General features: G+C 36.9%; 4 protein-coding genes across 4 annotated transcripts; all 4 read right to left on the minus strand.

Annotated features, from left to right (window-relative positions):
- Positions 1-537: 537 nt before the first annotated feature.
- Positions 538-3138, minus strand: LOC116030186 (transcription factor IIIA). The gene is made up of 6 exons (XM_031272348.1): positions 2914-3138; positions 2673-2807; positions 1743-2028; positions 1404-1639; positions 1117-1260; positions 538-992 (listed from the first exon to the last, which is right to left on the minus strand). Exons 1-6 carry the CDS (start codon positions 3037-3039, stop codon positions 804-806), a joined length of 1116 nt encoding a protein of 371 aa, XP_031128208.1. The 5' UTR covers positions 3040-3138; the 3' UTR covers positions 538-803.
- A 2792-nt stretch (positions 3139-5930) lies between these two features.
- LOC116030815 (UDP-glycosyltransferase 73C4-like) lies at positions 5931-8032 on the minus strand. Its single transcript, XM_031273152.1, has 2 exons — positions 7096-8032; positions 5931-6897 (listed from the first exon to the last, which is right to left on the minus strand). The coding sequence occupies exons 1-2, from the start codon at positions 7882-7884 to the stop codon at positions 6181-6183; spliced, it is 1506 nt and encodes a 501-aa protein (XP_031129012.1). The 5' UTR covers positions 7885-8032; the 3' UTR covers positions 5931-6180.
- Positions 8033-8998: 966 nt separating this feature from the next.
- LOC116028858 (syntaxin-51-like) lies at positions 8999-15031 on the minus strand. Its single transcript, XM_031270697.1, has 6 exons — positions 14932-15031; positions 14260-14481; positions 10062-10267; positions 9874-9974; positions 9701-9745; positions 8999-9337 (listed from the first exon to the last, which is right to left on the minus strand). The coding sequence occupies exons 2-6, from the start codon at positions 14466-14468 to the stop codon at positions 9212-9214; spliced, it is 687 nt and encodes a 228-aa protein (XP_031126557.1). The 5' UTR covers positions 14469-14481; positions 14932-15031; the 3' UTR covers positions 8999-9211.
- Positions 15032-20965: 5934 nt separating this feature from the next.
- On the minus strand, positions 20966-22125 carry LOC116028664 (calmodulin-binding protein 25). Its single transcript, XM_031270441.1, has one exon. The coding sequence runs from the start codon at positions 21898-21900 to the stop codon at positions 21202-21204; it is 699 nt and encodes a 232-aa protein (XP_031126301.1). The 5' UTR covers positions 21901-22125; the 3' UTR covers positions 20966-21201.
- Positions 22126-22310: the final 185 nt, after the last annotated feature.

Below are 22310 nucleotides of genomic sequence, written 5' to 3' on the forward strand. Positions count from 1 at the left end.
GTTTGACTCAATTTGGTTGATTTTCAAAATTTGTCCTCTTAAAATGTATAATTTTAAAATTAATATTTAACAAGGTCTGTGTTCAGCTTGACGGACTCAACTTTAAACTATACATAGTAGGAGGCTAACTTTAAACTATACATAGTAGGAGGCTAGGAGCATTGATAGATCTTAGATTGCATGAAGGCTTGCCTCGGCTTGAATAACCCTAACCCTATAGCTAACTGTTCATACGCTTATGTTATCATTTGAGAATGTCAAAATATTATGGAGACTCTTAACTATGTTTCCATAAAACATATAGCGAGGGGTTAAGAGTTCTTGAATAACCTTAACCCTATAGCTAACCTTTCATACGCTGATGTTATCATTTGAGAATGTCTTGAATAACCTTAACCCTATAGATTAATTCATATTAGGCAAACTATCTCTGATCAATATTTATTGGTCAAACCACTTTTTTATTTTTTAATATAATTTCTAAATACATAAATTTATACACTAATGTTAAATTTACAGTAATATTATAAGAATAAATTATATATAACTTCAACCAAATCTTCTTTTCAAAATGAGTCGGAGTATTACATACAAGAACCCTCGAGAGTATGCGCTTTAACAATAGCTGTACTTTTCTAGCGAATTTCCAGTGCAAAAATTCAATTAATATACATAATACATCTATGCTTCAAATTTTGGACAATAAGTACAGCTACACACAGGCCAATAGTAATTTTAGAGTTACCCTTGGATTGCAATTTGCAAAGAACTATACGTGCAAATACATATAAGCTAGCAATAACTCAGGATTCATCCTCAGATCCAGCAGAAAGCAACCATGACAGGTAATCTGCACCTTGTTCAATAATAGGATCAGTATCCCTCGGTGGAACAATTCTTTTTCTCATCAAAGTCTCAAAAACAGGGAGCTTCCTTTTCCTGCCACCTCTCTCCCTTGACCGGAATTGTTCATCAGACTCTTCAAAATCTCCCTGTGGATATCAAAGTATGTCAAAGGCAACAGTTAAAATCCAGTAGTCATCTGCCCTCCTCAATGTTGAAATGAAATAATCAAGATCAAGAGTAGCATGTCCTTCTCAATGAGCAAAAACTTACTTGTGTGTACAAGTGGCATCCAGACTTTTCATGATTATCTCTCACATGCTTGAAGGAAAATCTCATGCCACAACCAGATATGCTGCAGGCAAATGGCTTAAGCTCAAGGTGACAAGCCTTCACATGCTGATTTAGATTTGATTTCTGCATAGAATATTTCATGGAATAAAATGTAAATCAAAAGATTCAAAAGCATTAACAGGTGTGAGAAATATAATTATCCCTGAAAGGGTGGGACAGGAACTTGGAATTCCCAGAACTAAGATATCCCTAGAAAGATTACTCACTGTTGCAAATGTGTGCTCACAACCCTCGAAATCACACTTGATTCTCTCTGACGAAGGCTGAGCTTCATGCATGCGTAGATGACGCTTCATATTCTTCTTCAGTTGCTTTGTCCCACAGATCTCACAGACAATATGTTGGTGGCAAGACTGAATATGTTCCTTAAGGCACTGTTGATTTGTGAAATATTTCAGGCATCCTGGTTCAGTACAAATTGCTTCAACTGTCTCCAACTTAACTGCAAAAAAGAAACCCAAATGTAAGGTCATCTGCCATCATGAGATTCTCGCAACTTATTAATGTTTACATATCCCTAATGTTCTTCCAATTAACAGGCTTACCATGTGAATCTTCATGTGCCTTTAATTTGGACGCATACTTGAAAACCTTTCCACACCCAGCTTCAGAGCACATATATTGCTTTGGACTATGAATATGACTCGAATCACACTGATCATGCATCTCTTTTACATGCCGCTTCATATTACTTTGGACACTAAATTTCCGATTGCAACACTCAACAGTGCATTCAAACAGTTTCCCCTGGTGCTGAAGGAGATGTCTGGTTAAGTGATCTTTCCTTCTGAAGCTGGACTTGCAGTCATCTACTGGGCATGTAAATGGCCTCTATTGATAGGAAAATAAAAATGCAACCATAAGTATTGAAAACTCAATCTACCAAGGCTATTTACTTGAGAAAATGAAGGAAAGAGAAAGAGAATCTCTTGGCCCATGAGAAGACAGCGTGATTGAGGCTCACTTGATGGAGCTTCTCAGGAGGTCCCCCTACCTGGTACTATTCCATTCAAGATAATATAACAGCCTCGCGCATTTTGGAGTTCGTAGTAGTGTGGGATCCAATGCTTCACACTGTTGATAATCCAAGAAAGTTTTTAATCTATATCTGCAAGATCAACAATTCTGAGACACACAAGTAGTGGAATTAAGACAAACCCCCCAAGATACAAAACTCAAAACACAAAAGCTCAAACCCAATCTGAAATTACAGAAGCCCAGAAACAATTAAAAGGAAAAGCTCTTCAGATAACATAAACACAATCAAGTCATAATCCAGATCAGCATAGAATATAAGTGTGTGTGTAATGTAAGACATCAATACCACTTCATCACGTCCATAGGACTACTACGCCTAACCTAAGGTGTTAAGCTTCAAAATGAGTTAATCAATTACACAACTAACCGAATAATACAAAAACTACTACGTAATTCTCAAATTCTAATATTTATAGATAAAGGCTCCGATTCTATACCTCAAGTGAATGACTTTGCATATGCTGCTTCAAATGAGCAGGTTTCCGGAAGCTCGCTCCACACTCTTCACATGTGTGCATCTTTGGACCCTCCTCTTTCGACTCATCAGATTCACCTTTCGCTTTGAGCTCATCCTGATCAAAATTTAACAGGAAAAAAAAAACATTAAAAATTTTCAAAATCTTTTGAAATTTCGATTAACTAAAAGATAATTATACACTCTGAATCTGAATAATGTACCTGGTGGTGAGTAAGGACATGGGAGGAGATGAGTGCTTTCTTAGAGCGGCAAATACCACAGAACTCGCAGTAATATCTCCTTATGTCCTTGAAAATTACTGGTCTGTTCTGGTCGCCCTCTTCCATTTCTCGATCGGATCTCTCTCTCTCTCTCTCTCTCTCTCTCTCTCTCTCTATTTGTTAGACGGAGATAAAAGGAATAGCGCCGCCGCAGCTACGAATGGCGAAGGAGAGAATAGCACATTAGCCCACAACGATTCGACGTGGGAGTAAAAATAGCAGGGAATTAGGGTTTTCTCTTAAAATGACAATAATATCCTTAGGCGGTCAGCAGGCCTCGAATAGAGCTCTCGACCACAGGACTCTTGGGCTAAGTTGCGAACTGGCAGAGGATATGGGCTTTGAAGTGTATAAAAATGGGCATATGGGTGAGATTTTGGAAACTATATAATGACTAAGGTTTTAAGAGGGCAAATTATATCGTGCACCACGGTGCACATAGCAATGTGCACCACGTACCTAAACGACGTCGTTTTGAATATTGTAAATTAATCGTCCATTTTTTTGGAAATCATATTTCCCGTTTCAGCCGGTCTCTGTATTTATGTTAATATTCTGTGTATTACAGGCAATCATTCTGTGTATTCTAGGCCACCGTTCTGTGTATTCTAGGTAACCGTTATGTGTATTCATGTTAGTAACACATGTTGTGATGTGTTTGTGCATTCGAATGTTTAGGAGGATGAGTTCTGTGTAGTTTGTGTCAATATTCTGTGTATTCATGTTATTAACACATGTTGTGATGTGTTTGTGCATTCGAATGTTAGGAGGATGAGTTCTGTGTATTTTGTGTCAATATTCTGTGTATTCTGGGCAAACATTCTATGTATCTAGGCAAACGTTCTGTGTATTTTATATAATGATTATGTGTATTATAGATAATAAATTCCCTGGAGTCATTCGTGTCCGCGTCTGCGTCCACTAACATCTGTGCATTTTGTGTCAATATTCTGTGTATTCTGGGCAAACATTATGTGTATTCGAGGCAAACGTTTTGTGTATTCTAGATAATGAATTCCCTGGAGTCATTCGCGTTCGCGTCCACTAACACCGAAACGACGTCGTTTTACGTACTTGGTGCACATTGCTATGTGCATCCACTAACACCGAAACGACGTCGTTTTACGTACTTGGTGCACATTGCTATGTGCACCGTGGTGCAGGGTATAACAATTGTTTTAAGAGATCTTTTTCCTTAATGAAATTGTAATTTAAGTTTTTTTTTTTGAGTACTACTGACTCTGTTACAATGTAGTATCTGTTCATAACTACTTTCTCAACCTACTGAAGCACAACAAGTCAATAGTTGCCTCCACTGAGGCTCGAACCCACTCCCATCATCCATGTGAGAGTGTTAATCGGGACACCGGATGCCTCTTGACCACAAGGTCTTAGCACCAAATTTAAGTTTAATTGGGCGAAAATTTGGCAATTGAAATTTAGGAGATTCATTTTATGAATTTCTTAAGCTTAAGCCATTTAAGATTTCTTTGCTTTGAGCTATTGTGTCTCTATCTGCCATGGATCAATTGGTCTGTTGATTATATTACTGAAGTAATATATCTCTTTATAATAAAAAGAGGAATATTCATTGAATTGAATAATTTTCTACTGTAATAAAGCAGAACCTTTTGGTAATTAAAAATATAAAATAAATATTGTGATAATAATTGTTCAATTATTGCATCAAGCCATTTCGAATAGCAATCAGATGGAATTGATTATACTTAATAAATAAGTTAGGCCAAGCTTTGTGCCCCTTTGATAGGGACCCGACCTATTTCCATCCCTAAACATAGGTCTATGATAAAACGTATGAGATAAAATAAGTTGACAAATTAGTGAGTTGCAACGAGATAGTTCAACAGAGGGAAAAAATTATGAAAATGTTTCATATTTTAATTTTCTGGAGCTACGAACTCAGGCATTCAACTTTAATTTCATCCCTAATGTGAGAGCTTAAAAGTTTACTCATTCACTTAATTTTTGCAGATGACTTAGATACTTTTTGCTAGAGGGGATTGACCCTTTGTAGCCACCCTCATGGAGGTATTGGCTTATTTTGAGGCCACATATGGCCTAGCCATGAATGTCCTAAAGTCAAACATCATCACGGTCAGAGGCCACCTATGGCCTAGCCATCACGGACTTGGTGCGTGATGATCTCATAGGGTCTGAATTCACTTCCCTAAGGGAATGTATTCAAGAGTTATCTAGTTTTTGTACCAATGGTAATCTTTAGGCTGCTCGTGTGCATGACTCTCTACGCACAAAAAACCAAAGCTCATTTGGGTGGAAACGTGTTTGGAAGAAATTTATTCCTAGGAAGTACTCCTTTATCACATGATTATCTCTTAAGTATAGACTCAATCAATCTCCATCTTTGATTTTGCATGAGGTGTTGGAATGACTTAGGTTTGAGAACGAAGAAGGAAATTGAATCAATCTCTAAGTTTGTTTATAAAATAAGCTACGAGCTCTAGCAAAGAGAATCTACCGGAGGTTGCCTCGCCGGAATAAATGGAAGTTACGTACTGTCATTCAAGAACATGCATTGGGCCTGGGAGAAGGGAATTCGAGATATCGAGATCCAATCTGATGCAAAAAAAGATTGTTGAGTGGATTCAAGTCATTACTGTGCTTTGGGGCCCACCAGAAATATTGTTGAGAATATCTAATGGTGATTTCAAAGAAACTGGAATATGGCATTCAGAGACAACATATGGTAACTTGACTCTCTTGTTGACGTTGAAGCCTTCCAACAAGGGAGTTAGGAAACTTCTTCTTCTAGCCCAATGGTTAGCGAGAGGGCGGATCATGGTATCTCCATGATCTAGCCTGAGTCACCTGCGCTCGAAGAATTCGAGGGACTAGTTGAGAGAGAGAGAGAGAGAAAGAGAGAATCTATATATGCTAAACATAGCCTAAACCAATTATATGGGATTACTTGACACAGATTTTGCCCAAAGTCTACCAACTTTAGATTAACTTCCCAGGAAATCAATATTAAGACTCGATCAATTTCCAAATGATCAAGCAACATAACTTACATTCCTAGCTTATTAGCATGTAATAAAAATTCTTAGCACTTGAAATAATATATCACTACAACACACCAAAATATTATTCAAGTTACTAGTAATTACGCATCCTATCTATAACATCTAATAGGAACTAGTGTATTAGTAATGATGACAAGATATTTGCTCAAGGAGAAATTTTGCAATGGCTGCTTGATATTTCTTGGATTAGGGCAGACAAGTTACGGGTAGAAGAACCACATTCCTCCATTGCTTTCTTAGCCATTTCACCTACTTCTCTCGCCTTCCTTCTCCTCTCTTCCCCTTCATCTCCTTCATCCATTAATTTCTCCAAAGCTTCTTTGATGCCTTCCTTCTTCACCAAAACCCCAATCTTGTCTTCATCTCCCCACTTCACAGGCACCTCCACCCCGAGGCTCACTCCAATCCCGAGCACCTCCACCACCAGCTTCTCGTTGCAGAATTGCTCCGCGAAGAGCGGCCATGTTGCCATGGGCAGACCGGCCGATATCCCTTCCAGAGTCGAGTTCCACCCGCAGTGTGTCAGGAATCCCCCGACTGCCGGGTGGGCCAGGATGAGCACCTGCGGGGCCCACCCTCGAACCACTAGGGCGTTCTCTTTGTTACGCTCTTCAAAGGCGTTGCTGGCCATCCAGGTTTCTATGGCGTTGAGTTTTTCGCCTCTTCCTAACACCCAAATGAAAGGTCTTTTTGTGGCTTCTAATCCCAGGCCGATCTCGGCCATCTGATCGGCGTTGAGGCGTGCTAGGCTTCCCATGCTAACGTACACCACCGATCCGGGGCGGTGGCCGTCCAGCCATTTTAGACAGTCTTGGTTTGTCACGGCCGTCTCGTCGCCTCTGGCGGCCTGATCTTGGTGATCCTGCATAAATAAATAATATATAAACATAAATGTACAGTTTTAGTTGAGATGAAGTCTATACTTCAATTTGGTATCAGTCAAAAAATTGTTTGGAGCCGATCAAAGCAATTGGCCCGCACCTCTAAGGAGGCCTGTTGAACATAAATAATATATAAACATAATATAATATAATATACACTTTCTCTTCTCTACTCATACCTGGTTGGATAATGAAACTGGGCCGATGCACCATACTTTACCGTGTTTCTCCTTACGATACTCCGTCGCGTATTCCGGCTCCAGTTTCTCGAAACTATTGACGACCACGCCGTAGGTTGCTCTGTCAGCGGCCAGTATTTTCTCCCGGAATTCTTGCAGGACGGCGGTACTGGAACTAGTATGAGATTTGTTATTTACAGAGCCGGAAACCTGCGATTTACTGAATTCAACCCTGACGGGGAAATCAGGGACGAGGAAACGGTCGGAATCAGATCCTAAATTTTCAAGAATCTTTGAACCCATTATTCTGTGGTTACATAAGAGGGAGAAGCAACAGGTTCCGTGGAAAACGAGACGGGGGATGTTGAGGCGGAGGGCGATCTCCGCCGTCCAGGGCAGCCCCATGTCGGAGATGAGGCAAGTGGGGGGCGGCTGAATTTTTTCCACCGCCGTCTCGGCTTCTTGGCGGAGCATGTTGATGGCGGCGAAGAAGTTGGGGGCGAGGTGGAGGGAAGGGAGGGCGTCGATGTTCTCGCAGGATTCGGGCAGGCCGGCGGCGGAGGCGGGGAAGGTGAGGTGGAGGAGGCGGATGTTGAGGCCGGCGGCGGTGGCGCGTGAGAGAGTGGCGTTGAAGCGGGCGGCGTTGAGTGGGGTGGTGAGGATGGTGACGGCGAGTCCGGGGCGGCGGGCGAGGAGCTTGGCTATGTCCACCATTGGGATCATGTGGCCTGGGGCCATTAGAGGGAATAAGATAAAGTGAAGGTGCGGGTTCTGGGATTCGGACGCCATTGATAACCAAATTGATTGTAGCTCGATCGCTTAGCTTAGCTATATATCTTGTGTTTTAATTTCTTTGAAGAACCAAATTGTAGCTCGCCAACCCAACCTGCAATACTATCTAATTTTCTACTGCCGCCGACCCGCAGTTGAGAACCACAAAAATTGATTGAGAATAACAAATTATACCATTAACCAGGTCTACATTACATCGGAAAATAATTTTCAAATCCTATATATGTAGTTAATATATTTTATATTTACTGTTGACAATTTTTGTAATGGTAGTTATTATATTATATATCAATAATAATTAATTTGTACAAAAATTATAAATTGTAACTACAACGGAAACTATTAAATTTTTATATGAAATTCATAATGTAATATGAACTTGAACACCAAGAAACTAGTGAAACAAACTTGGGCAGGTGTACCACAAAATTCTAATTGCTTTCTGTCAATTCTGTGTATGGCCAGTTTGGGTCAGCATGCACCATAATACAGTAATACCACCAGATAATGTTTCCTGAGCTTTGAAAGAAGTCCCACAATATTCTTTTTTTTTTTTTCTTTTTTTCTTTTTTGTCTCCTTCCCAACGTGGCAGCGTGGGAAGAATATGAACACAGTGCATGATTTTCGACGTAACTTTCTCCATCTAGACAACTCTGCTTTATTCCATATTTGTATGTGGTCCTATTTTATACTTAAAAAAGTTACACCTCCCAACGTATCTCTCAAAGTAATGAAAGATATAAACTACAATTTTTTCTCTAAAAAATGATTTTTTTTTTCATACCCTATGTATATATAATATATTGCTATGGCGCATGTTAAAGCAACTCCATTGTGGTTTTTTGTTCAATTTCAAAGCTTAGATGAAAGACACAGAAAAAAAAAAAAAAACAAATTTTATTGCACAATGCGCAAGTCGCCACTGACTTATTAACCCCAAAAAGAAAAAATTTGACCATTGACTTTGCTCCAACATTGAAAAATGTAATATAATTTCACTAATATATTGCTCTCGAGTGTTACAAAAAAGTTAAAATAAAAAATATAACTTAAAGATTACAAGGTTTGAATAAAACTCATAACGTACGATGACTTTACAAGACTACGACAGAAGGCAAGCTGCAGTGAATCCTAAAATTTCATGACTAGATTCACTGTGTTCTTATATATAGTAAATGTATCTACACATGTATAACATGTCTCTTCACAAAATGCAGCAAAAGGTTTGTAATTCTGTCAATTTCATGTCCAGTATAATGAAATATCTTGCAGAAAAAAATGAATGGGCCTATCTCATTGGTATTTTACGCTTTTACAGGGTTGTTACAAGTACTTTATCACTGCGAAGATACCAACAATCAGGATCACAATAAAGATAACAAGAAGAAACAACCAAGTACAGCCACCTTTGGTGCGCTTGTTTAGCATAGCTAACCTTCTTTGCACCCTCTGTTTATAGGGAAAACAATGATGATGCATTAGTTTAAGCATCACAGTAGGAAGAGTTTTAGCTTAGGTACGTCACATAGTTAGCCAAATCTTCGTAAATATAGTGGTGGGTGAAACAAAAAAATGAAATTCAAAATGTATAGTTATGAGTTGCCACTAGAAAACAAATGAATGGATCTAAAACACCATCAAATCAACCTAATGTATGAAAATGGCATGTTTTAGTACTTTCATTGTCATTAAAGACAATGCTTCTTTTAAGTGTACATTATTACATTTATTACTTTGTAAGTTAGATTTTGCCCACACATGCAAAAAAAATGTTAATTACTGTACTAAAGGTCCTCTTCAACCACATAATACCTGAAGTCTGGTGTTTGTCGTGTCAACATGGTGATCCAAAGCATCCTACCAAACAGAAAAAAGTCAATACTGCAGGAATGTAACATATATTTTAGCAATACTGGAAGGAGAGACATTGTTATAAGTCAACTAAATGGATGATAGTACCGAAAGATACAGATATTATCACCCACCAGAAGCCCAGTGTGTAGGTTAAGCTCCTCATTAATAGCTAATGCAACATGCTTTGTGCTCATCACACTTTCCTCCAATTTCCCAAGGTCATCATCCTGCTCTGTAATAGTGCAAGTTGACATAAAAACGCATATCAAGGAAGTCCTTTTGGCAAAAATAAAATCTCATATTATGGAATTAGATATACCTTTCATAACTTGCCGTTGAAAACTGACAAGACCTTGGTTGTCCAGCCCAGTAGCTCTGCTAACAACATCAGGCTGCTTTGTTTCAGGGCCAAGCAAGCTATCCCTGATTGTAAGGGTATTCATGTTGAGGGCAGTTGCCATCTGATTAGCTTTAGTAACCAAATTGTCAAGCATGTCATGACGGCGCTTCATTTCCTTTTTGCTTCTGTTCATAATAATAATAATAAATGGCCATCATCAAGGTGTTTCTTCCAGAATTAACCTTAGATTTAAAAATAACAGTGCAATAATGTTTAGACTGCATACCCCAAAACAAAAAGAAAATTAACAATTGAAAAGATACTTTCACTTGAAATGAAAAATGAGAGAATTGACAATTTGACATCAAGAACATAAGCAGAGAGGAGCTGAAAAGTTGTGCTAGACACTGAATTGGACCACATTGGAAGTCTATATTTAGTTTAAGGACAAACATATATTTATAATTTTTTTCTTATAGTCTAAGTAGCTAGGCCACTAAAACAATAAATAGGAAGAGAAGTGCAAACTGTAAAGTGTCTTCGAATTGAGTACTACATAGAATCACCAGAAAGAATTTTTTTTGTTTTTCTCCTAGTCTTGGGCATGAGAAAAGTATTTGGTGAACTTTACATTATTTCAATGGAATATATAAAACATAAGTATTGTAAGACCAAAGTTCTCCAATCTAGTAATGCAACTAACCAAAAACCACACAAGATATCCACATCAAAGAGGTAATAACAGTAACAAAGTTTTCAAATAAACAAAAACATGCATATTTTTACAAAAAAAAAAGTACAAATCCTTTTTATAGATGCATATTTAAAAACCTTCATATTCTTTTCATGTTTTGCATGCATACCCTTATCCACTTCTAGTCTTTCCTTGTACAATTTAGTTTTGACTAATTTCTAATAATAAAAAAATTAATAAATAAAAACCAAGAAGAAAAAATCAAGACTTTTTTTTGAGTCAATAAAAAATAAAGGGAGAAAAGGTCAAATAGACACTCAAACTATATGCAAAAAAACAATTAAGCCCCTAATTTTATTTTATTTTTTAAAAAAAAATCCAATTAAACACTTTAACTAGTCATTTTGATTCATTTGGACCCATTAGCCAGTAACTCCACCATTTATACCCATTAAAAATCCTATTTGGCGCTGACGTGGACAAAATATTGTATTTTTTCTGAATAAAATATCCTGTGTCTTTTTAAAAATAAATAACAGAATAAATATATTTTTCAAAAAACTTAGACCTAATTTCCCATTTGATTCTTTAATATTTCAACTATTTTCAGTCTTTTCCCAATAGATTCTCTTCTTTCTCCGGTAATGAAAAACCTTTTTCATCATCATTGTCTTCAATGAACACAACAGCCACCTCCCACTTCCCAACTCCTCCATCACCGCATCTCTTTGTGGCCTCTTCCGATCAAGAAGGAGGCAAACACGCCTCTTTTCAAATCTAGAAGAAAGTAGCGAGCGTTGACTCGTTTGAGACTGAAAAAAGGTGGCAAACATCACCAGTTACCATGGCAACCAAGGAAAAAAATGATTTTTTGTTATTTTTAAATTTCCATTTCATTGTGTTTTTACCGGCAATCTATTGGTTACTAGTAAAATGAGTTTAAGACAATCTATTGGTTACTTGTAATTGGAACTTTTAAAAGTTCAATAGCCTAATTGTTGTCTCACTAATAGTTGAATTGCTTATTTGACCCTTTTTCCAAAAATAAACCTCAATGGGAAGGCCATCATTTAGTTCATTGTCATTGTTATGTGCCTATAATGTTCAAATTCGATTTCCATTGCCTACCTCCACCACATAAAAGAAATTGTTAAATCATATGAGATTGGTAGAAAAATGAAGTATATAGCATAAATTTGATTGCTCCATAGCTCCTTTTCCACGGATAAACCACTTTAAAAGACCACACCCCGTTCATTCTTGAAGAAGAATTTCCAACTCAATCCTTCACTAAAATGATTCAATAACTAAAATACATATAGACACGAAAAGAATACTTTAAGCCAATCTAGACTTCTTACAATTGACGTGGAAGAACCACAAAAGACAATTGTTACTCAGTTGTGTTCATGAGCAAAATGTGAACCGATGGAAATCATTAGGAGGGGAGGGTAGTTTGCCTATTTTGTGAGATTGAAAAAGGTGGAAGAATAAAACATGGAGAACTTGGAATATTCAAAAGTTTTCCATCCCCTTAATTTTGACTTAATTCTATTACGCTTTATTAGCAAAATAAAAAAAATAAATAAAAATCCCAACACTTGTATAGAAGGATTTAAATGCAGTCAACAATCATCATAAAAATGGAAAGGAATAATAATCAAATTTGCCAAACTTGTAAAGGAAATAAAATAAAATCAAAATTGCCAATCAATCAAAATTATTGAGAGAATCAAAATTCCTCTATTTTCCTTGATTTCCTAAGTTGATTTTTTTTTTTTGGGGTCATATCATCGCTCCCTTCTGAGACATTAAGGTTGTCGTCAAATTTGAAATTAGGAAATTAGGGAATTGTTTATTCCAACACTATTGTTGGTTCAATAAGAACATCTTTTGTTTTTTCTTCGAAGCCAAACATGTATAGTTGTTCTTTACAATGATGCCCCTTCACTCATGGATCATTGGAGTAATAACTCTGACCAATTTTTCTCTATTCTAACATTGTTTTTCCGATGACAGATGTTTAATGTGTAGAGGCTTGAAAAGAAGTAGTTGCTTTACCATGATAGTATTGCTACATGGATACTTGCTCATTGGAGAGTGGTGTCGTGGTGCTAGATTGCCTAACAGATGCATTTTGCAGGCATAATCATGGGCTACGTTGATTGCTTCAACAAAGCATGGGGTTTTGCATCTTTCAACATGGAGAATTTCATCTAAACTTGACATAAATAAGTCTATCTGTTGGTCATATCATATTATAATTGTGTATACAAGCATTATTTGTGGTATTCCTTGAGATGCTTGCCATTTTGGATTAGTTTTGCTAATTTGCTCAAAGGTTGAGGTTACAAGGTGGTCTGCCCAAAATGGAGTGTACATGAATCGCTAAAGTTTGCCACGAGAAGTGATAGCCATCTTGAATCCATTTGGTGTAAAATCTAGGTTGTCCTAGTATTGTGTTGGATTGTTGTGCGCAATTTCTCAAACTCTAGTGTATATGTGTTGGTGAAATAGAGTTTGAAACGGTAGAAACAAACTAAGGTGTCTTCTTTGCTTGAAAAATTCAAGAATTCCCACTTAGTGTAGTAGGTTTGTGGTGTAGTCTTGGGTTGTGTGAAGAAATGGATGCAACTAGAAGAGTAGGTGGTAAAATGATTGTTGAAGTTTCAGATGATGATTGATGATGGTTGGTTGATCAATCTGGTTAATAGAGTTTCCACCATCTTGCCCAAGTTGTCAATGATGTCGGAAGTGTTTGGACAAAGTATGAGATGTTTATATTTGGAGTGCCCTAGCTTTGGCTTGTATTGTTTTTACTTCGCCCAACAATGGAACCAAAATGTTATGTTCACAAGCAAAAGCTCAACAAGAGATGGAGATCATTGGAAGTGGAGGGTGGTTGGACTATTTTGTGAGATTGAAAAGGGTGAAAGAAGACCATGGAAATTAACTTGGAATTTTTGAAAGTTTTCCTTCTGAACTTTGACTTAATTCTGTTGTGCTTTATTAGCAAAGAAATCCTCATATATATATATATATATATATATATAGACACACACACACACACACATACATTGTTGAATATTTTAAAATTTAAATTAGTAATCTTTGTTTAAATATTGTTTATGGGTTTTGACGGCTCTATATATGAGGATTTTCTTCCCATTTTCCAGTGGTATTGTTTCTTACTTCCTGAAAAATGGATCATTTCATATTTTCTTCCCACTAAGTTAAGCATGAAAGCTTGTTATGAGGCTGAGTCAAGGAAAGCTATGTTTATCATTGTCTTCAGATGAGCAAAGATTCACAGAATGAAGATGTTTGAAGAGAGCTGCTAAAGTTTAGAAGGCAATGACCTAATTTTTCCCACCTAGAACTCAAATTTGTAAAATCGCTTAATCAGTTAAGCACAGCAAGGGCACACACTTGAACATTTACAAGAAAATATAATAGAGTATTCATGCATATTTAGGTGCTTACAAGGGCTGCGTGCTTTGAAGTTTTGATAGAAGGGACTGCAAAGTATCAAGGCGAGTCCTTAATATTGTGACCTTTCTCCGAGCCGCAGAAAAATGCCTTTGTGTTTCAGGCCCTGAAGGAGGACTCGCCTTTATCATAGAGTTGATCTCATCAGAAAGCTTTGTAGCATCATTAAATTCCCGCGTCCATGAATCAGAAGATGATGCCATTGCAGTTGGCACTCTAGCAACACAAATTACTACATTTTTAGCTAAGAATTGAAGACAATAACTTCAAAGCTCATAAATTATATTGCATTCTATTTACAACGAAATTGGATGAAGTGCATTTTTCATTAAACATCTAATTTCCCGATAAACTACAAATTTATCATATCTTCAAAAACTGACTAAATCCTTCTGCAATCGACGCTTAATGTGAGAATAAAATCATAATCGCAGTGAGAATTCAGATGAACAACAATAAAATCATAACCACAGCGAGAATTCAGATGAACAACAATAAAATCAAAATAACATTGAGAATTCAGATGAACATTAGTCCGACTCCGCATCTTTAATAGAAATTCAGCACAACGATAAACAACGAAATTCAACAAAATCCTGATATACAGAAATCCTAACATATGATTTAAAAATCAAACACCAAAAAAAAAAAAAAAAAAACAGTTACCTTCTCTGAGAATTTAGGAATTTCTGGGCTGCTTCCAAGGCAGGGGAAAAGATGGAGGGAAGCCAAGTCGATTCTGTTTCCGTATGAATAGCGTCACTGATGGCGGGTGACAACTCTCCAATGGCTATAAATTTCTATATTTGCACTTTAATCCCTAAATTTTGTAATTATCATTCCACAACCCCTTTCATTATGGGCCTATCCCCAAGCATTAACGGCCATTTATCCCACTCCCATGGGATATCAATTGATTTAATTCCTATCACAATGTAGTAATGGGCCGAAGCCTAACATAGAATCTGATTATGGGCCTACGGACTAACAAGACGAGTGAAATTGGGCTAGGCCCAAAAGAGATGTCATGCAAACGTGAGGATGACGGAAGAGAGAGAAAAAACAGTGGTCTTAGAAACAGACAAGAAGCACATTTATCAAAAGAACAGTGGTTGAGTTGAGATAGACAGAGACAAAGTCAAAGGACATGTCATCGCCCTCAGAGCCTGACCCCAATGTTGGCCTCAAGTCCAAGGTCAACAATTATCTACCCCCACTGCCCACTGCCCTTCTCCCCATAAATTTTATTCCCTTTCTAGAATTCCTGTCTTGCTTTACCCACAGAAATTTTAAATTTCACTAAAAAATATAATAAAATTCTTCACTATAAAATATTAAATTCATAGAAGAATTTTTAAGTGCAAATTGGGTACAATTAAAAAAAATAAAACAAAACAAAAGTTATACTGAAAATGTAGGAGCATTTATCCTCGTAATATTTTTTTTTAGTTCAGATCACGTGGTGTCCTGAACAAGCCCTAACTATAAGAGACATATTTAAACCCGTGTCTTACTCAAGGTCTCAAACTGATCCTGATTGCACCAGACTGGTCCAATACATTTTTAAAATATCTTATGTAAATAAGTGTTGTAGGTATTAATATTAATGTAAACTATGTGTGTGTGTATATATATATATATATATATATATATATATATATATATATATATATATATATATATATATATATATATATATATATATATATATATATATAATCAATGCATGACACTGATTAAACAAGAGTAATGTCATGATGTGTATTGACTTTGACATTGTCACATGCCCTCACGTTATTTTGTTTGTCAATTTTTGAAAAGCAATGGGTGGAAAATTGAAATGTATGTAAGAGTTGTAATGATATTTAAAACATTCCATCAGATCAAGAAATAGATTTGATCAACTATGATTTTAAAATATAATAGTAATTATTTTATACATTATATTCTTTTTTATATATAGTTAAAATTCAATGAGATCCATTACAAATAACAAATAATTTTTCAATATCAAATACATAAGGCTTATAAAGTTCGCAGTGATTAATTAAAAAAGTTAATAATTTAGTTTCTGTCATTTACCAAACACAAAATTGGATATTTATAAAAATAAAGGAATGAAATTGATGTTATTGTGAGTATTGGGTAAGCTTAGGGAGGGAGTTGGGGGAGAAAGAGAGACAGAAATGAAAACACAGAGGTAGACAGCATTGAATTGCTCCAACGAGGTCAAATAATCATAATTGCTCCAAAAAGTTATAGGGCCATCAAAGAATCCAAGCCAGAAACGAGGGGGTTGAGAAGTTGGAAGTGTAACCTTCTCAGTCAATGTTCATCCTAAATTGACAACATAGGACCAGTTACTACCGCAAACCTTTGTTGACTCTCCTATTGTTATTCCACCATAACATTTCACGGAGACAAATTCTTTTAATTTTAATTTCAAACTATAATCATGTGGTATGTGTTTATACTGTCGGTACATTATATAAATATATCTAAAACAAAATATATGTCATTCGAGAAGGTAACAAATGTGCTGATTTAATTTTATTGTCAACGATGAACAGATAAGAGATTGAGTAAGGGAAAGCCATTCAGATGATCTAGTCAACATTTTGCTGGAGGATGCGGGTGGGGCGGCTACTCGGAGAATCCGCTAACTCGAGGCCTAGCCGCCCGTTCTTCACCAAAAAAAAAAAATCTAAAACAATAATACATTTGTGTGTTTTTATTCATTTCAAAACATGTTACTCCGTAAATCATGATAGGTTTAAAAAAAAAAAAAAAAAGAGGAAATTACTAAGTTTTATTTCCTTCTCCCATAAGGTATTAGAAACTTAAAAATCGAGTAAATTTTAAAACGAGTCATGAGATTGAAATTATCTGATTTCTAGTTGTATTACATGTTATTTTCATTTCTTAAATTATGTATAGTAAATCAACGATCTATAGTTGAACCCGTTAAAATTTAGTATTTTTTTAATTTGAATAATCGTTTAATTTTCATCGAATTGACAATATTGAATCCTATAAGGATTGTTATGCCGTGGACCCAGGTCCACCTTGCAAGGTGGACCGGGGTCTATATTCACATACACTATACTCTACATTCACATACACTATACTCTACATTCACACTTTGTAAACTCTACATTCACACTTTGTAAACTCTACATTCACACATTACAGGATTATATGTTTAGTAACTATATTACCACTGTTATGCATTCACACATTCAAAACTCTATAGTCACAGGTCCAAAGTTGCTAAAACTTCTTAACTCTATTACAAATTCACACATGCATAACTCTACATTCACGATTTATATACTCTACATTCACACTTTGAAACCTTTACTTTCACACATTTCTAGGCAACTCTACATTCACACAATCATAAGTCTACATTCACGATTTCTATACTCTACATTCACACTTTGAAACCTCTACATTCACACATTTTTGGGCAACTCTAATTCAGCAATGTGTTTACTAATTTTTTTATTTTTTTTTTTAAAAAAGAGACAAAACGACGTAGTTTTGGACCCAGGTCCACGGCATAATTTGTCATCCTATAAATGATGATACTAATATTTTCCAACTATTTCTAGTAGTATCATTTTGTTGAAAAGGAACCAAATTCAAAATCAATGATTTTTCAAGCCCCACTAGTTCTTTGATTTCCTGCTACCACTTTGCGAACAACGTTACATCTTTTGCAAATGTCCAATGATTCTTCGATTTCAAGCCCCACTTTGTTTTCTTTTTGATTCTAAAAAAGGTGACTAGAGCCTATAGGAATTGGTCCATTAGTTTCTCTAAAGTTAAGGGCTTATATGGTAAATGGAAAATTAGGAATATCTCTAGAAAATTTAAAATATTAAATTTATATTTAAGTGCATTTTACCATTTTATCTTTACCGATAAAAGGATTAAAATCCTAGATAATGGTACTTTCTTGACATTTGTTAATTTATCTTGAACACTCAACTCTCAAAAAGTTCATTTAGGTGGAAATAAACTTTTCACTTGCTGTTCACACTACCTTTCCTTTTATTCTTCATTCTAAAATGACTATTTAGATTTTAACTTTTTTTTTTTTGAAGGTAAACGTAGCTATTCCATTAATTCATAATATAAAACGTTTACAACAACGATCAATGAAATGGTAAACCATTTTTTACAGTCAGACATAGAAACAACTTTTCTAACTATGCTATAGAAAACTTAAATCGCAAACTGTTTCATAACTAGGAAGCTATGTTCCTTCAAGGAGCTTAAAGCTTCATCAAAGATCTGGGTCTTCATCATCATTCTTTTTTGCTCGCCCAGGATAAGATAAGATCAACACTTGCCGAAACCAAACTAAACGATTTATGCTAATGATAATGAAAAGCTCGTGAAAGTAACGAGAGGAAAAAGCCCGTGAAAGTAGGAGAGGAAAACACAATAATAGAGAAAATAAAAAGTTGTAAAGCGAAAGTAGTGTTGGAGTTCAAGACTACCAACCCAAACCCAATACCTACCTACTATTATTTTATTCAAAGGTAAAGAAAACGGAAGAAGAAGATCTGTGGCGGTGGTCGGAGGCGGACGGAGCTGCGACGGTGGTCGGGGCGGAAGAAGAGCGAGAGTACACGTAGAAGGTGACCAAAACCGCCGGCTCAAAGCTCCATTAGAGCTCCGGCCGGAGGCCGGCGGTGGAAGCCGAAGTTGAGCACCAGAAAAAAGCTTTTTGTTTTAGAGAGAAAAGGGAGGCACCATTAGGATTTTTTTCCATTTAGATTTTAACTTAAATAATATATATATATACACTTATACGAAAAAATATACTTCATAATATTTAAAAAAAAGTAATACTTTTATTACGTTTGTCATTAAAAATATTACGTTTCACTTATAAGTAATAAACAATTTATTTCTAATTAGTATTACATTTGATAGTACAATCAATACATTTACATATTGATTCGACCCGTCTCACAGATCTTGATCCGTGAAACGGTCTCACACGAGCATGACGCCCTATGCACCCAATCCTTATTGCATGGACCATGGTCCACACAGTTGTGTGGACCAAAAATAAAAAGTACATTATTTTTGTACTGAAGGTACATTATTTTTGTTGTGTAGGTACATTATTTTAGGATACATTATTTTTGTACTAAAGGTACATTATTTAATATATACTATCAGATAATGTACCTACATGCTACAATACAAAAATAATGTACCTTCCGTAAAAAATAATGTACTTTTTATTTTTGGTCCACATAGCTGTGTGGACCATGGTCCATGCAATAATTTGCCCTATGCACCCGCAAATTATATGGTGGACCATGGTCCACAATGGATTGTGGACCATGATCATAGTTGATACTGCAGTTGTGTTGAACGGATACTGCAGTTGTGTTAAAAAGATATTGCAGTTGTGTTGAAAGGAAACTGCAGTTGCACATAACAGAGGCCATTCATCTGGTCAACACAACTGCAGTATCCTTTCAACACAGCTGCAGTATCTTTTCAACACAACTGCAGTATCCGTTCAACACAACTGCAGTTTCAGATGAATGACACGACCTCTGTTTCATGCAGCTGCAGTTCCCTTTCAACACAACTGCAGTATCCTTTTAACACAACTGCAGTATCAATTCAACACAACTGCAGTATCAACCATGATCCATGGTCCACAATACACTGTGGACCATGGTGCACAGTATAACGACTGCTATGCACCCATCCTCAGGGCCTAAATTGTTTTTCCTATATTTTTAATATAATGCGGTGAACAATTAATAATCTCTACTGGCTAATATTTGTTTTCGTTACTTTTAATTGATCATTAAAAAAATGAAAAACATGATGACAGGCAAAAATCTTAACAAACACGAATTCCACCTCGAATATATTACGGAGATAATCTCATTACAATACGGTGAACCAATTTACTTATTTTGGTGGGTGGTGTGGATTATTTGACTGGGAAGTCAACCCCAAATGGACAACGTACAATGAGAGCGTGAATTAGTTAATATATTACAATAAGATTATATGAATATAATATAAAACGAATCTAATAATCCAATACTAATTGAGCTTAATCAATTATTTTTTATACATAGAAAAACGATAAGAAAGAGAGAGACATGATTACGCAAAGCAAAGTTGGTCACGAGCTTCTCCAACAACAAAAAGCTCAAACTGCCAAAGATCTCATCTCGAGACCCCAAAGTCAAGCACATCACTGTTGCCTAACGTGCCATAATAATTTTATTTTTATTTTTAAATTCCAAGTAGTAAGCTTTTGACTTGGTTTGTCATGCATTTGCATTCTTAATAATTCTTTTCAAAAATAATTATATGAACAGAATGAAGAAGATATATTGTTGATTATGGGTTGAATGAGGAATGCATGGCGACCCCACAAATATTTTATATTCATTCCTATCTAATCTAATAACCATAGGAGAAATATGCTGTTATACACAAGTGTTGGTTTTTTTTTTCTTTTTTTTGTAAATTTATAGAGTCTTAACGATCCGGGGTCCACTGAAATTCCCGCCGGGTTCCACTGAAATTCGCTCCGGGGTCCACTGAAATTCCCGCCGGGTTCCACTGAAATTCGCTCCGGGAGGCCCTCCCGGAGCTGGCCAGATAAATTTGGCAACAAGAACAACAAAATATACAAACAGATAGATTTTTCTAGTAATAATACTCCATAATGATTAAAGAAAGAAATTACAGTTTATAAGTTAAAATTAAAAAGACACATTTCCTTTCCTTTCCTGCCCCCGCTGCTACATAGTATTAACAGAATTTTCAGTTTTACCCTTCTACTAACTCACTAATTACCGAAGATATTAAAATGAAAATGAAAATCAGAATTACAGACGAGGGTGTATTAGTAAAACTACGAGTTACTGCATTACTACATTAGTTCCAGGACTCCAGCGTGGGGAAGCTTGAGAAAGCGTCAAAGTCAAAGCCCGTCACGCCGCCGTCGGCCACCGTCGGAGGCGGAGGAGAAGTCAGCGTTGTTGGCCGGATTAGAGACGCCGGGGAGGAGCCGAGGTGTTGTTTCTGGTCGAGTAAGAAAGCTGAGGTGTCGAGGGTGGGCAAGCAGCCGGCGGTGTGCGGCGGAAGCTGGTTGACGGCGCGGTGAGGCTCCGGTTTAAGGATGGGAGGCACCGGCAGCTTTCCGGCGCCGCCGAATCTCACGCCGGTCACCTGCTGCACCATCTGCCTGAAGTTCGCAGCGTCGGCGGTTATGTACGTGGTAGTTGCGCGTTTCGCGGCGCGAGATTTGCGCTTCGTGATCTTCCCGCTGGGGCCCACGTTCCGCCTTTTCGAACCGGCAGTTTCGTTCTCCGAACCACCTGAACCGGTCGGACCGGAAGCGCTGGGAGTCTGAACCGGCGTCGTCTCAGGCACCGCGACAGAAAACACCATCTCAGCGGCGAACCCCTCCGCCGCCGCCTGCGGTGGCGGAGCCACCGGAGAAGACAGCGATTTCTGGAGAACCTTCGTCAGAGCATCAGTTTCGCGAGCAAACACGTCGGAATACCAAGAATCGCCGAATGCGGAACGAAAAGCCCACGGCTCCATCGTCATCAAATTGTCATAAGAAGCCATTTTTTCCGATACTCAAAAACCTCCAAAACTCCAAAAAGTAGTTTCCCCAATTCTTAAAAACCACTCCAATTAAAACAGGAATTAAAGAATTCCTTTCCCCTACAACATTCCTTGGCTAGAAAGAAAGAGGATTTGAGTCTATCTAAAGATGCGGAAGAATATTGCAGGGAATGAGGGATAAGAAGAGAGGAGATAAGAATGGTTGTAAAGGAGAGAAAGTAGATGGGAGTAGAGAGAGAGGTGGCAGGGGAGAATAAATAGGGCGGTGCGAGGTGGCAGATGTATGGTCGGGGTGGGGGTTGCGAGGAAGCGCGTTAACTGGGACACGCGTCGCATATACGTACGGAATATATGGCCATCTATAACCTCAAATGCATGTCTCGTTTTTTTTTTTTTTTTTTTTTTTTTTT

Source organism: Ipomoea triloba, chromosome 9 (genome assembly GCF_003576645.1).
Source record: "Ipomoea triloba cultivar NCNSP0323 chromosome 9, ASM357664v1".
In the NCBI taxonomy this organism is placed as follows: domain Eukaryota; kingdom Viridiplantae; phylum Streptophyta; class Magnoliopsida; order Solanales; family Convolvulaceae; genus Ipomoea; species Ipomoea triloba.

Excerpts from the sequence above, each read along its gene's own strand:
- LOC116030186 (XM_031272348.1), bottom strand. The coding sequence starts at position 3,039 with ATGGAAGAGGGCGACCAGAACAGACCAGTAATTTTCAAGGACATAAGG. Across the intron at positions 2,029-2,672 it reads TGCAAAGTCATTCACTTGAG|AGGCCATTTACATGCCCAGT; the intron begins GTATAGAATCGG and ends TCCTATCAATAG. Across the intron at positions 993-1,116 it reads GATGCCACTTGTACACACAA|GGAGATTTTGAAGAGTCTGA; the intron begins GTAAGTTTTTGC and ends TGATATCCACAG.
- LOC116030815 (XM_031273152.1), bottom strand. The coding sequence starts at position 7,884 with ATGGCGTCCGAATCCCAGAACCCGCACCTTCACTTTATCTTATTCCCT. Across the intron at positions 6,898-7,095 it reads CAGTTTCATTATCCAACCAG|GATCACCAAGATCAGGCCGC; the intron begins GTATGAGTAGAG and ends TTATTTATGCAG.
- LOC116028858 (XM_031270697.1), bottom strand. The coding sequence starts at position 14,468 with ATGGCATCATCTTCTGATTCATGGACGCGGGAATTTAATGATGCTACA. Across the intron at positions 9,746-9,873 it reads ACCTACACACTGGGCTTCTG|GATGCTTTGGATCACCATGT; the intron begins GTGGGTGATAAT and ends TCTGTTTGGTAG. Across the intron at positions 9,338-9,700 it reads CGACAAACACCAGACTTCAG|AGGGTGCAAAGAAGGTTAGC; the intron begins GTATTATGTGGT and ends CCCTATAAACAG.
- LOC116028664 (XM_031270441.1), bottom strand. The coding sequence starts at position 21,900 with ATGGCTTCTTATGACAATTTGATGACGATGGAGCCGTGGGCTTTTCGT.